Source organism: Eschscholzia californica, unplaced genomic scaffold (genome assembly GCF_041429995.1).
Source record: "Eschscholzia californica isolate CP2 unplaced genomic scaffold, dmEscCali1.0.p SCAF_1, whole genome shotgun sequence".
Classification (NCBI taxonomy): Eukaryota; Viridiplantae; Streptophyta; class Magnoliopsida; order Ranunculales; family Papaveraceae; genus Eschscholzia; species Eschscholzia californica.
The window spans coordinates 23,035,048-23,059,338 of NW_028238198.1; the positions used below are offsets into that span (position 1 = coordinate 23,035,048).

General features: G+C 35.5%; 3 protein-coding genes across 3 annotated transcripts; 2 read left to right on the plus strand and 1 right to left on the minus strand.

The window, feature by feature from the left end:
• Window positions 1–1,819: 1,819 nt before the first annotated feature.
• Window positions 1,820–2,848, plus strand: LOC147565234 (protein RADIALIS-like 1). The gene is made up of 3 exons (XM_086666771.1): window positions 1,820–1,952; window positions 2,051–2,346; window positions 2,677–2,848. Exons 2-3 carry the CDS (start codon window positions 2,075–2,077, stop codon window positions 2,702–2,704), a joined length of 300 nt encoding a protein of 99 aa, XP_086522897.1. The 5' UTR covers window positions 1,820–1,952; window positions 2,051–2,074; the 3' UTR covers window positions 2,705–2,848.
• A 1,881-nt stretch (window positions 2,849–4,729) lies between these two features.
• On the minus strand, window positions 4,730–8,421 carry LOC147565235 (uncharacterized). The gene is made up of 2 exons (XM_086651713.1): window positions 8,219–8,421; window positions 4,730–5,187 (listed from the first exon to the last, which is right to left on the minus strand). Exons 1-2 carry the CDS (start codon window positions 8,395–8,397, stop codon window positions 4,887–4,889), a joined length of 480 nt encoding a protein of 159 aa, XP_086507839.1. The 5' UTR covers window positions 8,398–8,421; the 3' UTR covers window positions 4,730–4,886.
• Window positions 8,422–17,302: 8,881 nt separating this feature from the next.
• On the plus strand, window positions 17,303–22,643 carry LOC147565236 (sugar transporter ERD6-like 6). The gene is made up of 18 exons (XM_086651714.1): window positions 17,303–17,774; window positions 17,879–17,941; window positions 18,042–18,131; window positions 18,236–18,295; window positions 18,390–18,455; window positions 18,595–18,660; window positions 18,774–18,849; window positions 19,356–19,420; window positions 19,496–19,588; window positions 19,707–19,790; window positions 19,898–19,982; window positions 20,201–20,247; window positions 20,362–20,424; window positions 20,566–20,625; window positions 20,984–21,049; window positions 21,146–21,205; window positions 22,040–22,154; window positions 22,242–22,643. Exons 1-18 carry the CDS (start codon window positions 17,571–17,573, stop codon window positions 22,352–22,354), a joined length of 1,476 nt encoding a protein of 491 aa, XP_086507840.1. The 5' UTR covers window positions 17,303–17,570; the 3' UTR covers window positions 22,355–22,643.
• Window positions 22,644–24,291: the final 1,648 nt, after the last annotated feature.

A 24,291-nucleotide genomic window follows, 5' to 3' on the forward strand; every position in this document is an offset into this window, starting at 1 on the left:
GAACTTGACTATATGGCTTAACTATTTCAGTATTTTGTGAACAATTCTTTTCAACCAAAATAGTCGTCATGACTATAATTTTTTCATTATATAAGGGCTATAAAGATAAATCATTACGTAATCACTTTTACGGTTTCTCAAACATTGGTCCAATCCTCCAAGTATCATATGCTCCCTACAACATGAGCATTAACTTATTCGTCGTCTTTCTTTTTAAGTTTATTGAAATCAAAAGGTCAAGATGCTAAGTCGGTTGGTATTAATTAATCAGTTTTTAACAATAAGAACAAGAGATATCAATAGTAAGCAAATAGAATTTATACTTCAAAAAAAAGTAAACAAAGAAATCAGCGGTCAAAATCTAATCTACGACTATATTTTCAAGTGGTCGAAGAATTCATTAACAACAATAAATAACTCATCCAAAGAGTAATTTGACTTGCAATAGAACCGGACCTCCACAAAAATAAAGTAATATAGTATATATATATATATAAGTGGCATATTACTATTAACCTTAAGATTCTATTTTCGACTTTTGCAAAACCATTCAAGAAATGGTCCCCCTTGTACCAAGCTAACCTGAAATTAACGTCATTTTCTGAATGAAATAAAATAAGAACTTAGGTCTAGTCTTCTAGTCGTATAAGATTGTTATAGGACCAGATAATGTTTTGATATAATTGGGTCGTATAACAGTACGATACAAACAAATAATGTTTCCAAAGGTAAAGTATTGACGAAAATATCCAAATCAAAACAGCATAATGCTAAAGCATTATACTTGAAGATAAGTGTTCCACCAGTTATCATGTTTTCTTGTCTTGTTACAAAGCAATTCTGGATAAAACTAGGTCTTCTTGTCATGCTCATTTTACTATACATAGTAAGAATTTATCTCTACATAAGTAAACTATTGAAGTGAAAAAGGATAATACTCAATATTATTATCCACACAACATAAAGGACACAAAGTCTTCTCTTTCTACTATAAGACCAACCAATATTTGTTGACTTAACTCATTCACCAAACAAACTTAGTTTTATATTTCTAAGAAATTATTCACCAAAATGGATTCCTCATGAGAATTTGCTAAAATAAAATCCATTTTCATCTTTTTTTTAGTTGAAATTGAAAATTTATTACGAATCTATTGAGGTGCATATAAGAGTAGAATGTCGGTAAAAAGAAGAAATTACATAAGGGATAAAAGTTCATTCGGCTTTCTCAAAATTCGTTCTTACCCATTTTGTTAAAGTTGGATGCTATAGAATAAGAGTAAGGATCATGAATTACCATGCTAATCTCTAAATCATCTACATTGATTAGCAAAAGAAAAATCAGTTCAAATTTAGTGGCGGGGGGCGTTAATTTTATGATTGGCCTCCCTCTTCATATCTGCGCAAATTGTGCAAATCTTACGTAATATGTGCGAACTTGTGCAAAACTAATTTTGTGCCAAACTGTCAAGACTTGTTAAGAGGGAAGTTAAACCACAAATTGATGGCTAAATAAATTTGGCATATGTAGTTTTAGGGTTTAAGATTAAGATAGCCAATTTGTTGTTGTTTTATTCAATACCCATAATATACTAGTTTCCTTTCTAGAGTCTAATACAAAAATACATTTTGAAAATCAAGAGAAAGGACTTGAAGATAAACAAGTATAAAGGAAAGAGTCCGTACTTTGATACTTATTCCTATCCCCCCCTATTTGCTACTCCTTCCAAACCTAAATTTTTGTGGTTCAGAAACAAAGAAGTCACACTATATTATACCCTTTTCTCCAAAATACATATTCTGCTTAACTGGTTCCTACCCCACCACCACCTCTTCCCTTTCTTGTGTTTATAAGGAGGTAGCATGCTCTTCATTTCTAGCACACATCAGTCTCGACTTATCGCCCACCTCAAGTTACAAACAGCTCTTCCGCTTTCCTTTCGTGTTTGCAGGTATAACCTTCTATTTAATCCTTTCGTCTTTGGTCGTCTTCTATTTACTCTCTTCTCTGTGTATTTAATAATTCCACTCTACTTCTTATTTGTTTCAGAAACACTATCTATAAGTCTCCACTATGTCATCTAGCTCGAGACGTAACTCAAACTCAACTTGGACGGAAAAGCAAAACAAATCGTTCGAGGATGCCTTAGCCATATATGACAAGGACACGCCTGACCGTTGGCACAATGTAGCCAAGTATGTTGGTGGGACGTCGGTGAAGGAAGTAGAAAGGCGTTACAGGATGCTCTTAGACGATATCAAACGCATTGAGGCAGATCAAGTCCCTTTCCCCAATTATAGAACAACTGGCTCAACTAATGGCAGAGGCTTAACCGACGAAGAGAAGTATATACTCATACCATATTAGCTTAGTTCATTCATATATAACCCATTCATACACAACTCACATTCTTTTATGTGCCTAAACTAATAAGTACCGTTTGAGATTCTTCGCCACACTCCCAGTATCTAAAAGCCATAGAAAAGGAAATACGACACCAACCCGTCCTGTAATCTTGAAAACGACTCTCCGGGAAAAAAAATCAACTTCTCTTCACTTAACACATTCCTTTCTAGTAATGGTCTTTATAGAATACTAGTATAAGAAATCAAAATTTTCTCATGTTATGTTTCGAATTGACTAATAATTCTTGATTCTTTTTCGGTTTTTAACAGGCTTCTGAAGTATCTGAAACTCCAGTAAAGCTGGAAACAGGAACTATAAAATTAAGTAGATAAACCTAAAATTGATCTGTCAAAAGACGGTGAAGTCAAATTGAATCAAACAAGTATGATTCATCTTTGTGTTTATTTTTCTTATTTCCTCTTGTTCTCCCATCATAATCAATTTGCCCTATGATAAATGGGTAAAGGAAAAAAAAAAAACAGTAAAACAATGTGGGTTTTCCTTGTTCCATGACTTCTTAATGTAAAAGTTATGTATTATATGAACTATTATCTATTTGTCTATGCGAATCGTCTTCTTATTTCCCTTCTGCCAATAGAAAACAAACAAAAACAGAACAGTACAAGACCAAAAACACTAATGTAGTTAAAGTTAGGGTTTGACCATTTGAGGAACTCGTACCTATCAAGGTGGAGAAGAAGCAATTCAATCATCCAAACAGAAAATTGCATCAGAGAGATTGAGAAGTGGATGAGAGTGAGAGAGAGAGGGGGGAGAAGAAATTTCTTTCCGTTTTGGGAGTTGGTGAGGGCGGGAAACTTTTATTGGTTAATTCTGTTTTGGCCTATATTTGTTATCGACTGGTTGTTTTGGCACACATAAGTGTCCAACAATTCGTTTTGGTCCTCAACTGCCAAAATAGTTTTGTCTTCTTCCAATACTACCCTTACGGCGTTTCTTTATATTATATACTAATTTTTGTTTAATCCACCTGATTTTTCTTTCTTTCTTCCACTTCACTTTCTCACTTATCCACTTCATCTCTTCCTCTTTCTACTTCACGACCTCTCATCCATTAAAAAGGTCAACCTGATAGTGACCTTCATACAATAAAAAAGAAATTATCTTCGCCTTCTTCCTCTATCTCATCACCACCACCACCTTTTTCTCCCTCGGTGTCTCTTCCCACTCTCTTCCTCTCACTGTTCCATCTCCTTCGCTGGAAAAGGCTTTATCTAGACCTTCGATTGATTTAGGGTTAAAAATTGGCCACTCTTCTGCCCTGATGGCGACTACCATCATCGCCTCTGTTGAACCTAGGCCTGTAAACGGTAGCTCAACGGATCGGATATAGGCACACCCGTATCTGGTAATTATCCGATGGATATCATATATAAATCAATATCCGAATCCGATAATATTAACGAATATCAGATAATAACCGGTATCCGAGCTTTAACGAAATTTTATATTTTTTCTTTTTATTTTTAACCATTGGATCTAAATAATAAATCTCAACCATACATTATATATATGTTATTATTATAAAAAATTTATTTTATTATTTTTTTGTATTACTTATCGGATACGGATATTTATCGGATTGAACATTAGTGTATCCGTATCCGATATCGGATAAGCAGATATCCGGTAAGGAATATCCGATTCCGTATCCGACATTTGAAACTTGAGATATTTTTTTTAAATTCGGATGCGAATGCAGATCAGATGTCGAATATTCAGATATCCATTGACAGATTTAGTTACACCCTTTCTGTTAATTTACACTCTCCCCCAACACCCAATTCATACCCCTCGTACCTTCTTCCCCATTATCACGAGAATTTCAATTGGCTTCACCTGAAACCATCTCCCTTCGTCTGAGACGAAAGGTACTTTAACTGGAACAATGATGATTGAGAGAGAGACTCAAGACTTTATCCAAGAGAAAAGAGATAGAGTTTTGATAGAAAGCAAAGGAGGGGAGAAAGAGAGATGCAAATAGACAAATGGTCAGGAAGAAAAGAGGAGGAAGAAGAAGAAGCTGTGTCTAATTTGTTGGCCCAAAAAATTTGATGAAACTCTACATTTTTCATTTAAAATTTTATACTCCATTAAATTTTCCATTTATGAATTTGGCCCCCAATCTCTGTCCAACTAGAATATATGGCTGCTCCCAAAGGCCATATTATTGTAAAGCAAACTTCATTTTTTTCATTTTACCCTTCCCTCAAAAGTAAATCCTTCCTACCTTTTCTTATCATGTTAATGCTACCCACAAAATTAGATTTTGTATCACCTGTGTTAAATTAATTCACATAATTAACATCAAACCAGCATGAAAAAAGTAAGAAACCCAACTACAGAAAATAGAAATCAACCTAAACAATAGCAGAACCCACATATAAAAAATCAGAATTGCTCTCATAAACTAGTTGAACTTAAAAATCATCATAGTAAGGTAAGCAGCAACCTCTAATTACAACTCAGCTCTTATGGAAGCTCCTAAATCTCCTGTGGCTTGGGAAGCTTTCTCTTTGGCATCTTCGTAATTTGTGCGAGCTTTTTCACTCATTTTTCCTATTGCTGAGTTATAATTCTCTTCAACATTTTGTTTTGCATCATCATAAGCTTCTTTAGCTGAATTCTTATCGCCATTTACTTCCCATGCTTTCTTTGAAGGAGCTATATTCATTGTCTCTCCAGAGGCAGCATTTCCGGCTTTATTCATCATCATGTCCTGAGCGGTTTCCTTCACCCCTTGGCCGACTTCAGAACCCCTGAAAGTGTACCACATAAAAGACTCAACACTAGATCGGACAAATTATAAAGAATGATGTTCTAACTTGTGCGCCACAAGGACCCAGGGGTGGTCCGTGACCAAAACCACCAAAGCGGTCGCTTTGGGCCCCAAATAACCAAGGGCCTCATGTTTCCTATTTTGTATGTAACTTTCGAAAAACTAATTATACTTTAAACCAATTTCAAACATAATTTAAGTCGTAGCTTAGTGGTAAAGACTTTAGATCTTGAATAACAGGTCAAGGGTTCAATCCCACCCTTTGCAGTGTTTAAATTTTATTCAATTTGTTTCTAATATCCATTGTATGGGGCTCCAATTTTTAATTTCGCTTGGGGCCTCCGATATACTTGGGTCAGGCCCTGCAAGGACCCGTGTTGAGAGATAATTTTCTTCTATTTTATGTAGTACTTTACAATTTACGAAGACAGGACTCTAATTTAATAGAAACAAAGAACTACGTGTGTGTGTGAGAGAGACAAACATAAGTTTTCTTTTTACCTGAAAAAACGTAAAATACACTAAAAAACAAATAAAACTATATTTATAAAATAAAAAGTGCGGAAAAACAACAAAAAATTGTTGTGCCAGAATCAACACTTCAGTTCAAAAATGACCAAACAATTATTCTGGTACAATGGGAAATTTAAAGACTAAGACATAAAAGTCGAGTTATCATTTTTAGATTGGTTATTTCTACCAATTTTTTTTGCTTATTTAAGTAGAAGAGTAAAAACTTAGATGTTGTTTGGCAAACAAAAGTAGACGAACTTTTACTTTTAACAGAAGTACTTTTACTTTAATAAAATTAAAAATATCACAAGTATAATTAACAAAATAGTAACTTATAAGTAAAAAAAGAAGTCAAAAAGTTATTTGACAACATAATTTTATTTTTTATTTTTTTCTCATTTCATTTTAAGTCTACTCGTACGATTTCATGATGACTATTGTCCCGAATGTGGTGTGGTGGTGCTTATGGCGGTGGTTGTACTGGCCATAGTGATCAAAGTGGTAGTGGCGTTGGTCTTTTAAAGAAATGATAATGGAGGTGGTTGAGATGTGATTGTGGTGGTGATGGAAACACAATGGTGATGGAGATAGAAATATGGTGGTAGTGGTGGTGGAGGCTTGGTGATGGTGACAGAAGAGTTACATTACTATACTGGACATGTAATTAACTCAATTGGTAAGTTGCTTGGTTTGTTTATTGTAGATATTGGGTTGTTTTTTTTTCAAATTTTTGTAAGTCGTAACAGCCAACTCTCTCTCTCTCTCTCTCTCTCGACTCCTCCAACTTTCAAACTTTTTTTCTTTTTTTTACAATTTTTCTCCATCAATCTATCTTTCCAACCTCAATTTCATAGTGTGTGTACATCAATCTATCTTTCCAACCTCAATTTCATATTGTGTGTATATAAATCAGGCGATTTGCGATTTTTAGTTAAGACATTGAGAAGGTAGCACCATTTATTTGGGTTCATTTATTATAACGTTTTAAAGGTCAATTATTTCAAATTTAAATTTGTGAGGGTGAAACGTTTTTTTTAGGCCAGCGCTTTGGGGAAAGCTAAATATTTTTCGGGGTTTGAAATTTTAAAGGGAATATGTAGAATTTTAGAAATTTTCCGGAAATAAATTTTAAGGGAAAAAAACCCTCCACCTCACCTCACTCTCTCTCCACCTCACCTCTCTGTCTTCTCCGACAAGTCGCCGGCCGGAAAATTTTCCATCGGGCGACCACGAAAAAAAATTTCACTCTCTCTCTAGAAACTCCGGCGAAGGGGTTTCCTTTCGCTGGAGTTTCTAGAGAGAGTGAAATTTTTTTTCATGGTCGCCGACCGGAAAATTTTCCGACCAGCGACCTGTCGGAGAAGAGAGAGAAGTGAGGTGGAGAGAGAGGTGAGGTGGAGAAGCTATTTTGCTTTCCCAAAATATAATTGTCACTTTGTCAGCCACTGTGTGGTGGTCGACATAAACAAATCACAAATGCTAAACAAACAGTCTGAAAAATGTGTGGACCACAGACCAAAAACCAACGCAGCCAGCCCGCTCAAACTCCCATTGGGAGTGCCCTGGTGAGAGAGGAAGGGTGTGTCTAATGACAGACGACCGCGTCAATCTTCGGCTTGTTGTCGGCTAGGGGTGAGCAGAAACCGAATCAATTGGCCGAACCAAACCAAGTCGAACCGTACCGACCGATTTTTAGGCCGAACCGATCACCGTTCGACTCGGTTCGGCCGAAAAACCGAACAACCCTAATTCGGCTTGGTTTGGCCTCGACTTGAGTTTCTAGAAACCGCCCAAACCGAACCGACCGAACCCTAAGGAAAAATGAAATAATAATTTTGTAAAGTTAGAAAGTGCTAAACTAAAAAGTAAAAAAATTAGAAAACCCCTAATCGAATCTTCCATACTACTATCCGTCCTCCTCCCTAGTTGTTGTTGTCGGCTTCATCAACCACCTATTCAACTTGATTGAAAAGTTTTAAAGGTAAGTCTTCACTGATTTTCTATTTACCACAACCTATTCTTAGTTAATAACTTACAATTATAGATTTTCTATTCGTACTTCTATTTATTTATTTATTTTTGTAATCGTGGAAAAGTACGATGAATTTTTAATTTATATTTTCAGCATATGTAATGGTGGAAAAGTATGATGAGTTCTTAATTTTTATTTTCGGTGTATGCAATGAAATGAATGACATTAGTTTACAATTTTCTCTAAATTGTGATCGGTTAAACCGATCAATCGAACTCAACCGAGCCGAACCAAACCGAGTCGAACCATGTCGGCCGGCTGAATGTTCGGTTCGACTTCGGCCGACGATTTAGTCAAACCGTCACTTATTGGTTCGGCTTCGGCTCGAGCCAAAACCGAAAAAAACCGACCGTTGCTCACCCCTAGTCGGCAATATTTTGGGCCGTTTAGCATTGCTATAAACAAATTATCTAGCAAAATGATGATGACTAGTCTAGCTAGTTAAGAATAAAGATGACAGACTAACCCAGAGAACTTTTGACGGGCCGAGCCAACCCAAGAGTCGTCACTGGTCTCTTCCTTAGGATCGTTCATGGTCTGATCTGAAGCATGCTGTAGCTTCATTTCCTCAGCTATTGATGACTCCACTACTAACATCATCGTCAAGTACATCACCACCACCAACATCTTCATTCTCATCTTCATTTCTCTCTCTCTCTCTCTCTCTCTCTAGACTTTTCACTCTCTCTCTCTCTCTAGACTTCTCACTTTGTCTCTCTCTCTCTAGAATCAAAAGCGAGAACAAACTTCAAATGATCAAAACGGGTAAGAAGTTCTTAAAAACGCTTGGACTGGTGTGGGTTTGACGTGGCCTAAAATTGTTTTTCCATAATTTGACACGTCGCCTTTTACGTGTCTGACTGATGATGGTTACCCGACTCTGTTTACATGAGTTTATAGGCACGCAACCCCAATTTTGTTGAGATATAATTGGATGGGCCTTAACGGACTGGCGAGTACCTGAATCTATGTACCAATATTTATCTATTTCCCACCTTAGCAACCTAAATATTGAGGTCAATTGAAAATTTATATGGCGTATTAGCACTATTCTTCGTATTATTTTATTTCTTTTGAAACGTTGCATTGGAGCTTTACTTGTACGTAAGCGCATTGGGAAAAACATAAATAATCTGTTTCACTGTTCTTCTGTACTCTCACTGAAACTACGGAACATGTTTTCTACCATCTACGTTTGTCAAAAATATTTGATTTTTATTTTTATACTAGGTATAACTCATGCATCCGGCACGGGCACTTCCGCTAAGCATTGTATACGTTAGAAAGTCGTTGATCACTTATTATCAAAATGAATGGGACATTATGGCTGCAAAAATGACATTTTATTGTCACGATTATTTGGTCTCCGCTTAACATGAACGAATCAAACCAAATGTTTGAGAATGTTATTCTCTAAAAGCAAACTGTAGAAGAGAAACAAATTAAAATTTACTGAAGATTTATAATTGGTTTCCCCTGCGATACAATCTGCAAAAATAATTGGCAGCCAATAGGTGGACAATGTAATTTCTTATGTGGACAACTCATATTTGGGTACAAACAATAAAAAGAGATTACTAAGGAGATAACTTAATCCATGAATCCTCTTCTTCCTCATCAAATCTCAATGAACTTCCACCGTTCCAGTGTTATTCCTCTCCACCTTTCACTAACAATGACATCCCAAAATTGATTGCCACTGTAAAGTTTTTTGGCATGAAGATTTTAAAATCTTACTTCATTGACCAAAAAGTTAAATTCAAAAGTTAGGATTTCTATTAACAGTAAACACCCAATAACCTAACTTCTACACGTTTATTTATCATTATTCTTGTGTTACTCCTCTGTAAATTTGGTGACGCATCTCTGTAGTTTATCCTTCTTCTGCCTGGATTTGGTTTACTTGAAGCTTACACGATTTCTTCATTAGAAAATTATTGCTAGCCAAATTACTACTTGAATCAGATATGTTAAGAGATATATCGTTTACTCAAAATCAGACACTTGATGTTGTGTATTCATATAATTGATAATGACGAAAACACTTGATATGTTATAACGGAATCTGAAAAAGGGAGTCATCTGGGTATTTTTGATAAAGTAGGGGGCTAGGCAGGAAACCGGTCACAAAGTTGGGGGCTATTAGGGAAATAACCCTTTATTTATCAATATTAGAGGTTCACCCCCAATCAATATCTATCATGTCGCGGGGCAGTTCAATCCCTCGAAAGAGCAACTTTAGATCATCATCAACCTTCATTGATACTCTCAGATCGTTAGGATATGCGACATTTTCTTGAGAGTCAAAATTCGATAGCAGCCAGACATGGCCAGCAACTTTCAGAGCCTGCATATGATGACAATAAAATGCAAAAACTAGAAGACATTAGCAGATATCTTCAGTTTTCACTTTCAAGTGTTTTTCACTTTCGGCATATCCAGTATAGAAGATTCAAATGCATCACAAGTTACGGTAATATGAACAATGATATAGGTATAAGTTCTCGAATTTCTATTTTATTTCCTTTTGCTATCCTTATAAGTTAAACTTAAATGATAGGTATGAACAGTTCATGAATACCTTCCTGGAGGATGTAGACTTATATCTACCTTGCACATAAAGGAAGCAACGCCCATAGAGGGCCTACTCTAGTACTCGTATTTGGGCACATACACAGGAAACTGCTGGAATGAATGAAAACATAGCAAACACACATGCAAGTCTTCCATCACCGTTGGGTATGCATCCTTAAGATCAATGATCGCAATACCTTCTGAAAACTTTCTATTCAAGACAAGTAGTTGATTCTTGTCCTTCAAATCATGCTTGAAAAGCTTCAATAAACAAGTATGCGTCACTGTAGATGTATTCTGTTAATTACGAATAATAAGCTTGCAAGCGTACAGTTTAGGTTTCGTGTATGTCTGCATTTTTTCATCAATGCCTTCTCCTGTTAAGTTTGTGTGTGGTTTGAGTTATTTTGAATGTTTAGATTGCTATTTTTGCAAGAATATTGTTGTAAGTAAGCAATGCACTCATATAATATAGGCGTTAGTGCATACCCTTTCTTGGTGGAACCAAATCGATTGATTTGAGTTTTTTGGGCCGATCGAGAAAACCGTTAGAAGATCTATGTGAGTTTTGAGTGATTTCGCTAAACCCTAGTTTGGAACAAAATTGTGTACCAATTATACTTCAATCTGGAATCTTTCTGTATGAGTTGGCACCACAAATCCCTCCCAATACACAAGCCTTATACATACACAAGTAAATTTTGAATGTATGCAAGTAAAGTTTGAATGTATGATTATATTTCTGTTCCATTTTGTTACGATGGAGATCTAAAGAGTCTTAAAAACAATAATGAAAGTAAACAATCACACAAACAACAAACTATAAGGGAGTTATGCCATTTGGGCATCAAACCTATTCCTCGGCGAATAATGACATGACAATTTTGATTTGGGGGTGAACCCCTAATATTGATAAATAAATGGGGTCTAATCACTAAATAACCCAATGGTTCTGAGGAGGGCAATTTCGCCAGAAAAAACACATGTGAGTGGCACACGCGCTACCTAACGAGCTTCTGACGGAAAAAGAGAAAATGGGGGTTAACCCCTGAAACATTATTGTTTTGGGGGTGAACCCCTAATATTGATAAATAAATGGGGTCTAATCAGTAAATAACCCAATTCAAATTCGGCAAACATAATAATTTATCGAAATATCAGTGACTTATGATTTGGCAACTCGAGAGAAAACTTTTGAGAACTAATTCATTCCACTACCATCATCTCTATAATCTCTAGGGAAACCCATCCTGCATTTCCATTTGTTAAATCTTGTCGTCAACACAAACCTACCAAAAACCTTATTTCGATTTTGAAATATTGATAAGAAGATTAAACAATACTATCAATAATTTTTTGAGTAAAGGATTTCAACATAAATAACAGGAAGTCCATGGCGGACTCTTGCAGTTGTTGAGAACAAAAGCAATGTGAATACAATTCACACAGGGAATAAGAGCAATCCGACTATTAGATCTCGCAACTATGAAGAATCATCATTCAAATTGATCTTAATGATAAGCTCGTTAATTAGAAAAACGTAGGAAGAAAATTTAGCTACCCCATTTGTTGACTTGAGCTGTAAAGATGAATCAAGGCGATCATTTTTCCTGTAGTAATAAAATTTCAATTACGATTTCTTTACTCAAATGATTTGAATCATTCTAACAAAAATATGAACGTCTAGCAGAAATTAGCAACAATCAAAAATGTGTGTCTACTAAATGAAACGGTTGGAACAAAAAAGAATTCAACATACAGATAATCTTTGTGATGGATGGAACCGTAAACAAAGAGAATTTCCTATACAATACAAGTAATTGAATTCAGTTTTTTTAGAATCACCATGGATTCTTCAAAAACTGAAATAATTGGACCAACCTGAATATCAAGCAAAAATGAAAAATTAGAACACATTCAATCTGAAAACTAAACAAAAGTGTAGGAAACCTAGGCTTTCTTGATTCTTCATAACCAAAAAAAAAAAGAGATACCCAAAAAACTTTTGCTTCTTTATAACAAAAAAATGATACAAAAAAAAAAAGATGAACACATCAATCAAAAAAGAAAGAAAATCATAATCATACCTTATTTGAGACTAAAATTTGAGTTTAGTAGAAGCAATGAAAAATTTTAGATATAGAGAATAAAAACTAGGTTAAACGTTTTGAAAAAGTGGAAAATGAAGAGAGGGTATTAATTTTTTAGTGATAAATATTAATTAGGGTGAAATTAATTTGGTTTTTTTTAATCATTAATGTTGGATTGAAGTTTTAGAGAGGGAGAGATAGATCTAAAGGCTATTAGAGTTGAATTCAAAGGCCATTAGAGTTGAATCAAGTTTTTGCAACTATGATTAAACATGGTGATTTGTGTTGATCTGGGATGAACGCCCGGATTTATCTTTTGATTTGTCCCAATCAGCACAAACTTTTGAGTTTGTCCCAGTCAGCACTCACAATTCTATTTTATATAATAGATTTATACTACTAATATTCTTTTGCTTAACGATTGGATTCTTATTTGGAAAGAATGGGATGCCTCCCAATGCACTGGTGACAATATACACTTCTCTACCATTCTTGGGTTTATTTGGAAAGGCAGATATGTTAGATGTTTCCAAAATGTTATTACAATCCCAGCTCAGGTTATAAATCAGATTCTCGCCTTCCCGACGTATATTAGTAGGCATCACGCTTCAACGAACATTTCGAACAATATTAAATGGTGCCCTCCAGCTAAATTGCATTTAAAAGTAAATATGGGCACATCCTTTATCAAGATTGACATGAATATTGGCATAAGTTTCATTTGTCATGATCACTTGGCTCGTTTTATCGTAGCAAAAACATCTTCATCCACAGTTCGAACTAGTGAAGAAAGTGAAGCAATGACTATTCTTATGGGCATTCGTTGAGCGGCAAAAAAAGGCCACCATTTTGGGGAAAACAGAAAAGTTTCCGGGAAGACGGTGGAAAATAAAAAAAACGCAAACCAACGCACGTTATAAGTCGCCGACAGAAAGTTGTCGTCCGAATGTCGCAGGCGACGGCCGGCGACTTCATCATCTTCTATCTCTCCCCTTTCTCTCTCTCTCTTTTATTTCTCTCTCTAAATTCTGACGAAGGGAATGGTCCCTTTGCCGGAACTTTCGTCTGAAAAATCAGACGAAGTGATGATACCTTCGTCTGGTTTTCCAGACGAGTTTCACCTGGATCTAGACTCCGATCGAGACGAGCTTCGCCTGGATCTGGAGTTCAGATCCAGGCGGAGCTGTCTGGTTCTACCGGATTCGTCTGGTAGAACCAGACAACCTCGTCTGGAAAACCAGACAACCTCGTCTGGAAAACCAGACGAGGTTCCAGCGAAGGGGACTCCCCTTCGCCAAAATATACAAAAATAGAAAGAGGGAGAGAGAGGGAGAGAGAGAGGGGGGGAAAAAGGGCTGAAGAGAGAAAGAGGAAGAGAGTTGGTCGGTTAGTGTCGGAGGGTCGCCGGAGTTTATGGTCGTCGTAATTTATGGTCGCCAAAGTCAATGGTGGTGTGAAGGGAAGAGGGAGGAAGAAGAAATTTTTTGATTTCCCCAAAACTCGTTTGGAAGAAACAAAAAAAATTTGTTTCTACCCAAAACTTAAGTTTGCACCCCGCAAAAATTTCTTATTTCCCTAAAACATCGACCCAAGAAAACCAATACAAGAATATCAATATCGAAATTGACAACCAAAAACTCATCTATCACCTTAAAGATGTAAACAGCAAAGTCCAGCGGCATTCCCTCTACCACATCAAGGAGATAAGGAATTTCCTTCCTTAGTTCCACCACATAACTTTTGTATAAATCAACCGATCGCAAAACACTCCAGCAGACAAGTTAGCAAAATGGACTAGTACTTAAGTTGAAGATAAAATTTAGAACGATGTACTAACTTTGATTCCCCACTTATATTGAATAAAACTTTGATACATTAAAAAATTTCTAACTTTCCAACGAAAAAAACTTTGTACAAAGGCGGTCCTCAATTTGTGTCAAAGACCTATTTTTTATTTAGGGTGATAGTACACAATCCAACTTTCTCCATTTTCTTATACCCATTGTAGTCAATTGAATTTTTTTTTTTTTGAAAGAGTCAATTGAAATTGATTTGTCCTGATCTTTAAGTCAACAATAAACTGTTTTATTGTCAAGTTGTAGTTATTAGTTTCTTCACCAAAAATAAAATTTACTAATTACTGTTACTAATTAAATTCACAGATCAATCTTATGTTGTCAGCATTCAGTTGTAAAATATCAACTCTGTTGACACACATAAGAAGTCGAACTTATAATATTGAAGTCAGATACAAGCTCCATACCACGTTTTATTTAAGATATCATCAGATTTTTTTTATTTGTTGATAGATACCATCAGATTTGATTCCTTTGACATATTCAAAGTTTAATTTTATAATCAAATCTTATGTTGATTTAGAAAAGAAATACGAACCGACTTTTATTCATCTAATTAGGGATGCACGCCAAAGGAAATTAAACTAATCGAAATGGTAACTATATAATTCTATATAGTAAAGTACAAAGAGAAGGGTGAGACTATGATGAAAAGAAATTGGTCCGAAGACCTAATTTTAAAAAGACAAATCATTATATTTTTTTTTAAATACGAATTTTGTTTTTTTCTGTTGAACTTGTATTTATTCTCTTGTTAAAACCTCAAATATTTGTCTTTTGTTTAGGTTAAAACCCCAATAATTTTAAAAAAGTGTTGCAAGAAATTGCAAAGCTGTTGTAAGATGTTACAAGGCGTCGCAAAATTGTTGTAAGGTGTTGCGAGGCACTCCAAAACTGTTGCAAAACAGGTGTAAAGTTGTCGCATGGCGCTGCAAGCTATCGCAAGGTGTTGCAAGTTAAAAAAGTACTCAGAGAGCTAAAGACTACAAAAAATTAACTGATCTTTTTTAATCAAAGTCCAAATATTTTAGGGAGATTTTGCCAAATTTCTCGTATGATAAACATCCATATTTCATTGGTGGTATTATTTAGAGGCTCACTTTTTCTTTATATATGTTTTACTCTAAAAGTTTTATTATTTGATCTAACCCTAAATTAATAATGTTTATGACGCTCCAAACTTTAGCATTTATTGATACTGTCGCACTTTTAGACACCTCGGGTCCAAGCTTACAAGTACTGAACTTTGTTCATGGCGAAGGCTTAAAGAATCCTTCTAAAAAATTTCGACATTGGTGATACACGAGTCGCCCGATCATCTGAGTAAGGTGGAGAGAAGGAAAAAAAAAATAGAGATACTGTGAAATTACAGTTTTAACATTTTTAGGATTAATTACTTTTTGCCCCCAAAGAGCGGGGGGGGGGACTAAAACAACAAATTTGTTACAAATTAGAAGTTAAAAAAAAACTGAACCCTTCTTGAAGTTGGAGTGTTCATCAGTCTTATTAGATCCCCAAATTTGGATTTGGATGGAAATGACATATTTGGAACTTAAATGGGTGCCAAACTGCCAATCAAGACTTACATTTTTACCAAAACTTAAAAAAGGATGGGAGTATATAACACGAAGAGAAGAGCTAAAGACTCCCAACGTAATTTGTGTAAGTGTTCAAATGTTTTTTTTTTAATATTGACTACAATGATCATTACAAAAGCTTTAATACATCGACACGACGTGATAAGCGATAACTGTCGAATTACTACTAACCTACAACCCGACGAATTAAATGGCCTAAAGCCTACATAAACTACTTTATTTATACCCAAACTCAATAATTCTGGACTTGCACTTCCACGAAATCGAACTTAGGACCTTCGCGTTGCGGAGTAGATGCGCTAATCAACTGGACGACCATTTGTTGGCAAGTGCCCAATTAATATCACACGACAACTTCTTCAATTTAGTTGTAAAAGGCGCCCACAATAATTGTGCCTAAGGGGCAACAATTGGTAGCCCATTTGGTCAGTGCACATACTCTGCAATGTAGAGGTTTCAGATTCGATCCACTAGAAGTTAAAATCTATAAATATTGAATTTGAGTATAAATAAAGTAGTTTATGTAGGCTTTAGGCCACATTTAATTTGCTAGACTAAAGACCAGTTGATTCGTCAGACTTTAGACTAAGCTTGTAAACGGTAGTTTATTGGATCGGATATAGGCATATTTGTATCCGAATTCGATAAACTATCTGAATATTCGTAACCGATAATTATCCGACGGATATTATAAATCAATATTCGAATCCGAAACTTTAACAAAATTTCAAATTTTTTCCTTTAAATTTGTTACCATTAGATCTAGATAATAAATATCAACCATACATTTTATATATTATTATGAATAAATTTAAATTTTGTTATTTTTTTATATTACTTATCAGATACAGATATTTATCTAATCAAATATTAGTGTATCCATATCCGAATTCGATAAGCAGATATCCAATAAGGAATATCCGAATTCGTATCTGATATCCGAAATTTCGAATATTTTTTTAAAATTCGAATATCGATGCGGATCAGATGTCAGATATACGGATATCCATTGACAGGCTTACTTTAGACCAGTAGCATATCAATCATTATCGTGCTTATCACATCGCTCGATGTATCAATGCCCTTGTAATGACAGCTATATCACTACTAAAAAAATATATACTGTATATATTACCCAAGGGTGAAGGCTGAAGGGCCTTTAAATCTTCCCACCTTCCAGTACTAGAGGTTCAATCAAAACGGCCATCTATTATCACATGCCACGCTGTATACATCCAATGATCCAAAGCGAGATAAACGAGGTTATCCAAACGTGGGAGCAACAACTTCCAGGTGGGTCCTCTGGACAAACTAAGAGCCGTTAAAAACAAAGCTTGACAATAGATGGCATCAGATGATGAGGTAACGTACATAATTATCATACGTTACGAAGTACCAAATTATTATCTCTCAGAGACGTTGAAATTAGACCGAGTCACAAAGTAGTCTGACTCAGAAACTCATCATTTAAACGGTTCGGATGACACGAAATGTCTATCTGTACATAATTGGATAAAATTACTAATTCGTCCTTCTTCATCTCTTGTTGTCTTCTTCTTCATTTTTTCTTGTCATCACACAATTAGCGCCATTCATCCCATCCCCTCTCTCTCTCTCTCTCTACACTTTCTCTCTCTATACTTTCTCTCTCTACCCTTTGTAGAGAAGGTGGTGGTGGAGGTTTTTCATCGTCGTGGGGAATGAGTTTCAGAGAAGATAGCGATGATGGAAGAGGGGATTTACGAAAACCATTCCTTCATACAGGAAGTTGGTACAGAATGGGATCAAGACAATCTAGTATGATTGATAAACTTGGGTCTTCTCAGATCCTCCGTGATGGTTCTGTTTCTGTTGTTCTCTGTGTTCTTATCGTCGCTTTGGGTCCTATTCAATTTGGCTTCACGGTCTCTCTCTCTCTCTTTCTCTCTCTAAAATTTATGAACTACTACCCTTTTTTTTTCTCTCTCTCTAGAACTAATCAATTAATCTCTCTCTGTTTCTCTATCAGGGAGGATTCTCTTCTCCTACACAAGCTGACATTATAAATGATCTTGGACTTACAATATCAGAGGTAAAAAAAAATAACATCTTTGAACTTTCAATTTGAGTTTTTACTCAATTGAAATTTGAAATTCTTCTAAAGAAGAAAGGGTTTTTTTTATCAATGGCAGTTTTCTATATTTGGGTCTTTGTCAAATGTGGGTGCTATGGTTGGAGCTATTGCTAGTGGTCAGATTGCTGAGTACATTGGGAGAAAAGGGGTAATTTATACAATCTTTATTTATCTGATTCTGTTTATTAATATGGAGTCTATTAGTTTCTCTGATTGAATTGGTTTAACATGAGTTGAATTGAATTATTACAGTCATTGATGATTGCTTCTATACCTAATATCATCGGTTGGCTCGCTATTTCATTCGCGAAAGTGAGTTACTTATGGCCTAAATTCATACTTATTTTGCTTCAAAAATGTAGTTTGATTATTGTCTTTTGATTTTGGTTTGTTAAATTCTTATTAGGATTCTTCATTTCTATATATGGGAAGGTTATTAGAAGGTTTTGGAGTGGGAGTCATCTCCTATACAGTAAGTCTTTCTATCATATGGCATTTTGGAAACCCTAATTGTAATTGGACTTCTGCATATTGGCGTTTTATCTCCTACTGTAAGCTTTTGTATCTGTTTAAAACCCTAGCTGTAATTGGACTTTTTGCATATTGGGTAGGTGCCGGTGTATATAGCAGAGATTGCCCCTCAAGACATGAGAGGAAGTCTTGGATCCGTCAATCAGGTTTGTCATTTAGGGAAATCAGGGATTAAATTTAAAAGAAGTTAGATTCATTTGGCGTCAATTCCGAAAGTTATTATATCTAATAGAGAAAGTTTTATCTTGGTTTCTTGTAGCTCTCCGTCACAATTGGGATTATGCTGGCTTATCTCTTGGGACTTTTTGTTAACTGGAGGGTTTTAGCAGTTTTAGGTAAGCCCAAATAGTCGCTATTATAATTCGACGTTATATGAATCACCACTTTGACTATCGCTTTTTTTACTGAGAATATAAGATTTTGTCTATTCCATCATTATCTCATTAAACTACGTCGGAATCTATATATTGTACTAGGCCGATGTGGGAATTTACATCTAGTTTGAGATGCTTTGTCGGTCAAGTTTATAAGCATAAAAAGTCCAACTCTTAGTAAAGGACTAGTTCGATTGCCTCGAAATTTGATGAATTTTTAGTAGTTTGGTGTATTGCGTTTTATATCATTTACTCTTAGGATAACAAAATCAGTTTTCCGGGTACTTAGAGAAGCTGCTTACAGTGCCACGAAAGTTTATTTGAACATATGAAGAGAACCCACTATCCTCCTAAAACGTTTTATGGATTTGCTAATTTCAGAAATCCGTTCGGCTTATCTTCCCTACCATAAATTCTTCCCAAAGAACCTCCATTTAGTAGTTTAATCAATTTTACATTAATTGCAGGAATCTTGCCGTGTACAATTCTAATTCCTGGACTTTTTTTCATTCCCGAGTCTCCTCGATGGCTGGTAAATATCGTGAATCCTATCATTGGTTTGGATCTTGGTTTCAGTCCTGATAAGTTGTCTTGCCTGATAATCCAGGCAAAAATGGGAATGACAGAAGACTTCGAAGCTTCTTTGCAAGTCTTACGAGGATTTGATACAGATATTTCAGTTGAAGTGAATGAAATCAAGGTTCAAATAAATTTCTGTGCACTTTTATCAAATAAAGCAAAACAAACTTCTTTTTTGTTGATTAATATATTTTTTGTGTTGAAGTCGCTATAATTTCCTCTTAATTTGCGATATGCAGAGATCTGTAGCATCATCCTCGACAAGAAGAACTGCAATCCGTTTCTCAGATCTCAAGCAGAGAAGATATTGGTTTCCTCTCATGGTACTAGAGCTGTTTAAAGTTCTAGTTCGATTTCTTAATGGGATTCCTAAATCTTACAAGTGGAGAAACATTAAAACCTAAATTGGTAAGTTAACCATATTTTGCAGGTAGGAATCGGATTACTTGTGCTGCAGCAACTAAGTGGAATCAATGGAATTCTTTTCTACTCTAGTAACATTTTCCGAGCTGCTGGTAAATTATTCTGTTTTAGTTCCTGATTATGTTTATTTCCGAGTTATAAAAATCAAACTCTTAACTGGATTGCCTTTTCTCGTGTTTAGAATTTCGTTGGGATATTTACTCTATTTCTATGCATAGGGTTCACCTCTCTCAAATAATAAAATAATACAGGTTATCTTCTTAGAATTTTTGGTTAAAGGGATTAATTTGATTACGTCAAACATTAACAGGGGTCTCATCAAGTAATGCGGCAACATTTGGACTTGGAGCGATTCAGGTGTTGAATCGTTACTAGCTAACTTTTTTTTTCTTTTTTAAAGTTTAAATGGTAAACCTCATAAACCAGTTTCTTGTTCTCTTGATTCGAAAAACTAAATCACATTGTGTATAGGTCATTGCAACTGGAGTTACTACTTGGCTGGTCGACAAAGCTGGGCGTCGGGTTCTTCTAATTGTGAGTATAACCAAAAATGAGACTTCGTGAGGCCCTAGTTTAGAGATTAGAAAAGCTACATATGATATCCTTTTCCATTATAGGATAATTTATTTCACCTGTTATATGTAAAATAACAACTTGAAATTGAAAATCTGACAGATATCTTCATCTGGAATGACTGCAAGTCTCTTGGTTGTCTCGATTGCATTTTATCTGAAGGTAAGTCATAATCTATAGATATGCTTCGAAAGTTACATCGGAGTATAGAGATGTGTAATTTAAAGCAAGGAATGAAATTCAGTTTCGGTGAAAATTTCTGTAGGCAAGGAAGTGGAAATATTTTGGTCATTTCAGCCGTAATATTTTGAAACTTAGTTTCTTCATTAGTCATTGTTGAGAGAAAGAAAATAAATTTTAGTTGCGGTTGAAATTTCGGTAGGCATAGAAATGGAAATATTTGGGTCATTACGGCTGAAATATTTCGAATTTACTTCCTTGTTTCAAAGAACGTTGCTGAAATTAGAGAAATCTAGCATGTCATTCTCAGCTTCTAATGTTCATTTTTTTCGTACTGTAGGAAGTTATACCAAAGGATTCTCATTTGTACAGCGTTCTGGGCATAATCTCGCTGGTTGGACTTGTGGTATGTTTATCGTTGAATAATATTGTTTTGTGTTGCTCATACAGTTTGTCTCCATTTTAATATTATTTGCTTTTTTGACGAATAAATTTCTTTTAGGTGTTTGTCGTTGCCTTCTCGCTGGGAGTTGGAGCAATTCCATGGGTCATAATGTCAGAGGTAGGCATCTTACCTCTATAACGTTTATGAAAATAAATGATCATCATGGCACATGAGATATTTCGTTTTTGAAAAAGCAGCACCAAACTCAATACCAGCTATTGTTCTTTGTTTAGGCACTATATCCAGGTCCACTAGCCTAGTTCCGCATTGTAGAAGTTTTTTTAGGCATGGCAGTCTTAGACTGTCCCAAGCTTCTCCACCCCATAAATCGAGTAGCCAGAAAAAGGCCGAAAGGCCTAGCCTATATGTAAGAGTAGGTGTTATTTGTGACACAGGTCTGGAAGTTCTTCCTAGACAATGTGGAACTAAGTGCCTTACACACGAAACTTCCATTTTGCATCACGTGTCTAGTGCAAGGAAGAAGCAAAAGCCTTAAACTGAAGAAAAGTTTCGGGATCACCATTAATCTGATTCACGCAAGGCCTGAAAGGATGAATGACACAAGTTTCGTAGTGTCAATTGACTGATTGGAATGCCAATACCCGGACCAAAATATGCTTTATTTTCTAGCTCATTAAATTAGCCTTACGGAACTTGGGAACGAACAGATCACCTAGACCATGTTCTTTCACTTAGTAGCTTGTGATTCCAGGTTGGTTTATGAGATTCTGAAACACAATTAGCATGTGCATTTGTTTTCTGAGTAACATAGTTTTACGTTCTGTTATTGGATCAGTGGGCGTGAAATTTTAGAATTTATTGAGTTTTGATGAGAATAGTCCCACGTGAACAAAGGGTATCTCATTACCAAGTATATGATGTGTAGGTCCTTATGAAGTTTTTTGTACGTGGTATGATCGGAAATTCTTATTTTTTAATATGGCATCACAGATTCTTCCGGTGAATATTAAGAGTCTTTCTGGTAGTATAGCGACACTAGCCAACTGGCTCACATCCTGGGTGATTACAATGACTGCAAACTTGCTGCTAAATTGGAGCAATGGAGGTACATCTCTCCTTCTCTTACATCCATTTAAGTGGCACCTTCTCTCATATGTATATCTAAGTTGGCATCTTCATTGTGTGTGTGCAGGAACCTTCATGATATACACTGTAGTGAGTGCTTTCACAATTGCATTTGTGGCATTATGGGTCCCTGAGACAAAGGGAAGAACTCTCGAGGAAATTCAATGGTCGTTCAGATAAGTTTTCATTGGAAGATATTATTTGTATTCTTCATATAACCTTCCTTATTGAAAGAAGTACTTGATGAGGTTCTTGAATATAATGTTTGAATGCATTGTAATGTGATATAGAGTCTCATGCCTCCGCATCTCTTTGTTGAGCTCGAGTCATTCTTTTGTGGTTTATCATGTTTTTTCTATGTTTTGGTGTGATTATATTCAAGCCCATTCTTCTCTGTAAACAATGGGAGAAAGTGCAACATTTCTGAAACCCTTTTATACTTCTTATATTGAGTTCTCTTCTTTGGGAAGTTATATGGGTACCACAAGTTTTACAAACCCTTAAACCTCAATCCTTCTTTGGGAAGCCTTTGTTGCCCAGCTCTAGAAAAGAGTGAAGAGGGAGAGGACGGGTCGAGGGAAGATGGGTTCTGAAATTTTCTCTAGTTATCTTCCTTCCCTCTCGATCTTTCTGCCTCGATATCTCTGGTTTACCCTCAAACTATCTCTTCCCAATCCCCTAACGTCCTACCTCTCTTCTAAAATGAATTGTCCAGATCTCACACAGTTCTGAGTCATCATTCAACTACACTGGTTGTGGATCTATACAGGGCGGACCCAGCAAGGGGCCTGCGGGGGCTCGTGCCCCCACGGCCCAAAGCTGGGTTCCATAGAGGCACTACGATGAGTGACTCCCTAGTTCTGGCCAGAAGACTATATTAAGCTTAATAGGTGATAAATATACATTAATTATAGTTAGTCAAGTGGTTCCTTAGTTGATCCTACACTCTATAGGTCTCAAGTTCAACTCCACCGTGTGGTGTTTTTTTACTCCATTTTTTAGCTCCAATTTTTGCCCCATACTCTTGACATAATTTTTTTCTTGTCATTTTTTTTGCTAATTTAGTTTTGTTCATCTAATCTTTGTTAATGTTATATTTTTTTGGCAATCCTTTTCCTAACACACGCACATCTCTTATTTTTTTTCCCATCACACGCACATCTCTTAAATGAACTAACAATCTTTGATATAACTTTCAGTGGTTAATTTGTTTAGTTTTTGGTTTATGTTTTTTACTTCTATTTTACATTCTTTCGGCGAACTATTGTCTTTCACATTCATAGAATAAATTAAATAAATATTCTTAATTTTTAAAAATTCAGAATTTTCTAATCTAATATTGTGTCAAAAATAAAAATTTAGTGTGGTCAATTATATATGATATGAATTATTCTAGTTCATTTAAATTTTCTCTACTTCGACTAAATGTGCCCCCACAAGTGAAAATTTCTGGGTCCGCCATCTATAATATATTATGGTTTATGTTGCATAAAAAGTTAATTCATGGGCGGACCAACATGGAGACCAATCTGGGGTCTAGCCCAGTCTGAGATCCATGGGTTTTCCGCCTAAACAGCGCTAAAACTTCACCAAAAGCCAAATTTTGCCCAGTGGTTTCTACGCTTGTGCACTTGTGGTGGTCCAAGGATCAGAACCCCTTGGGGCATTTTTCTCCTTTCACGATGCGTTTGGATGCAGGATTTTTTAACAAGATTTCAATTAAAAATGAGATTTGGTAGAAATCAAGATTCTTTGGCTACCAAAAATCCCTCTTGAATCTTAAGGATTTTTGCGAAGTACAAGATTTCTCTTTCAACAAAAAAAAAGTATAAGATTTGTATTGGCCAAAAATCCCACTCTAATTTTTACTACAAAATAATTGTTAAAAATTATGTTTTTATCGAAGTCCCTTTATCCCAGAAATTGTTTATTTGGAAAATTGTTATTTCACAGAACTTTTTTCCCGAGATTCTTTTCTTATAAATCTCTTTTTTGGCATACATTTTTTCCGGAAAACTGTTGCTTCTCGAAAATATTTTTTTTCATAAAAACCAACTTTTTCCAGAATTCATTTTTTTCTCGAGAAAACGACTTTTTTTCTTCTAAAATCCATTTTT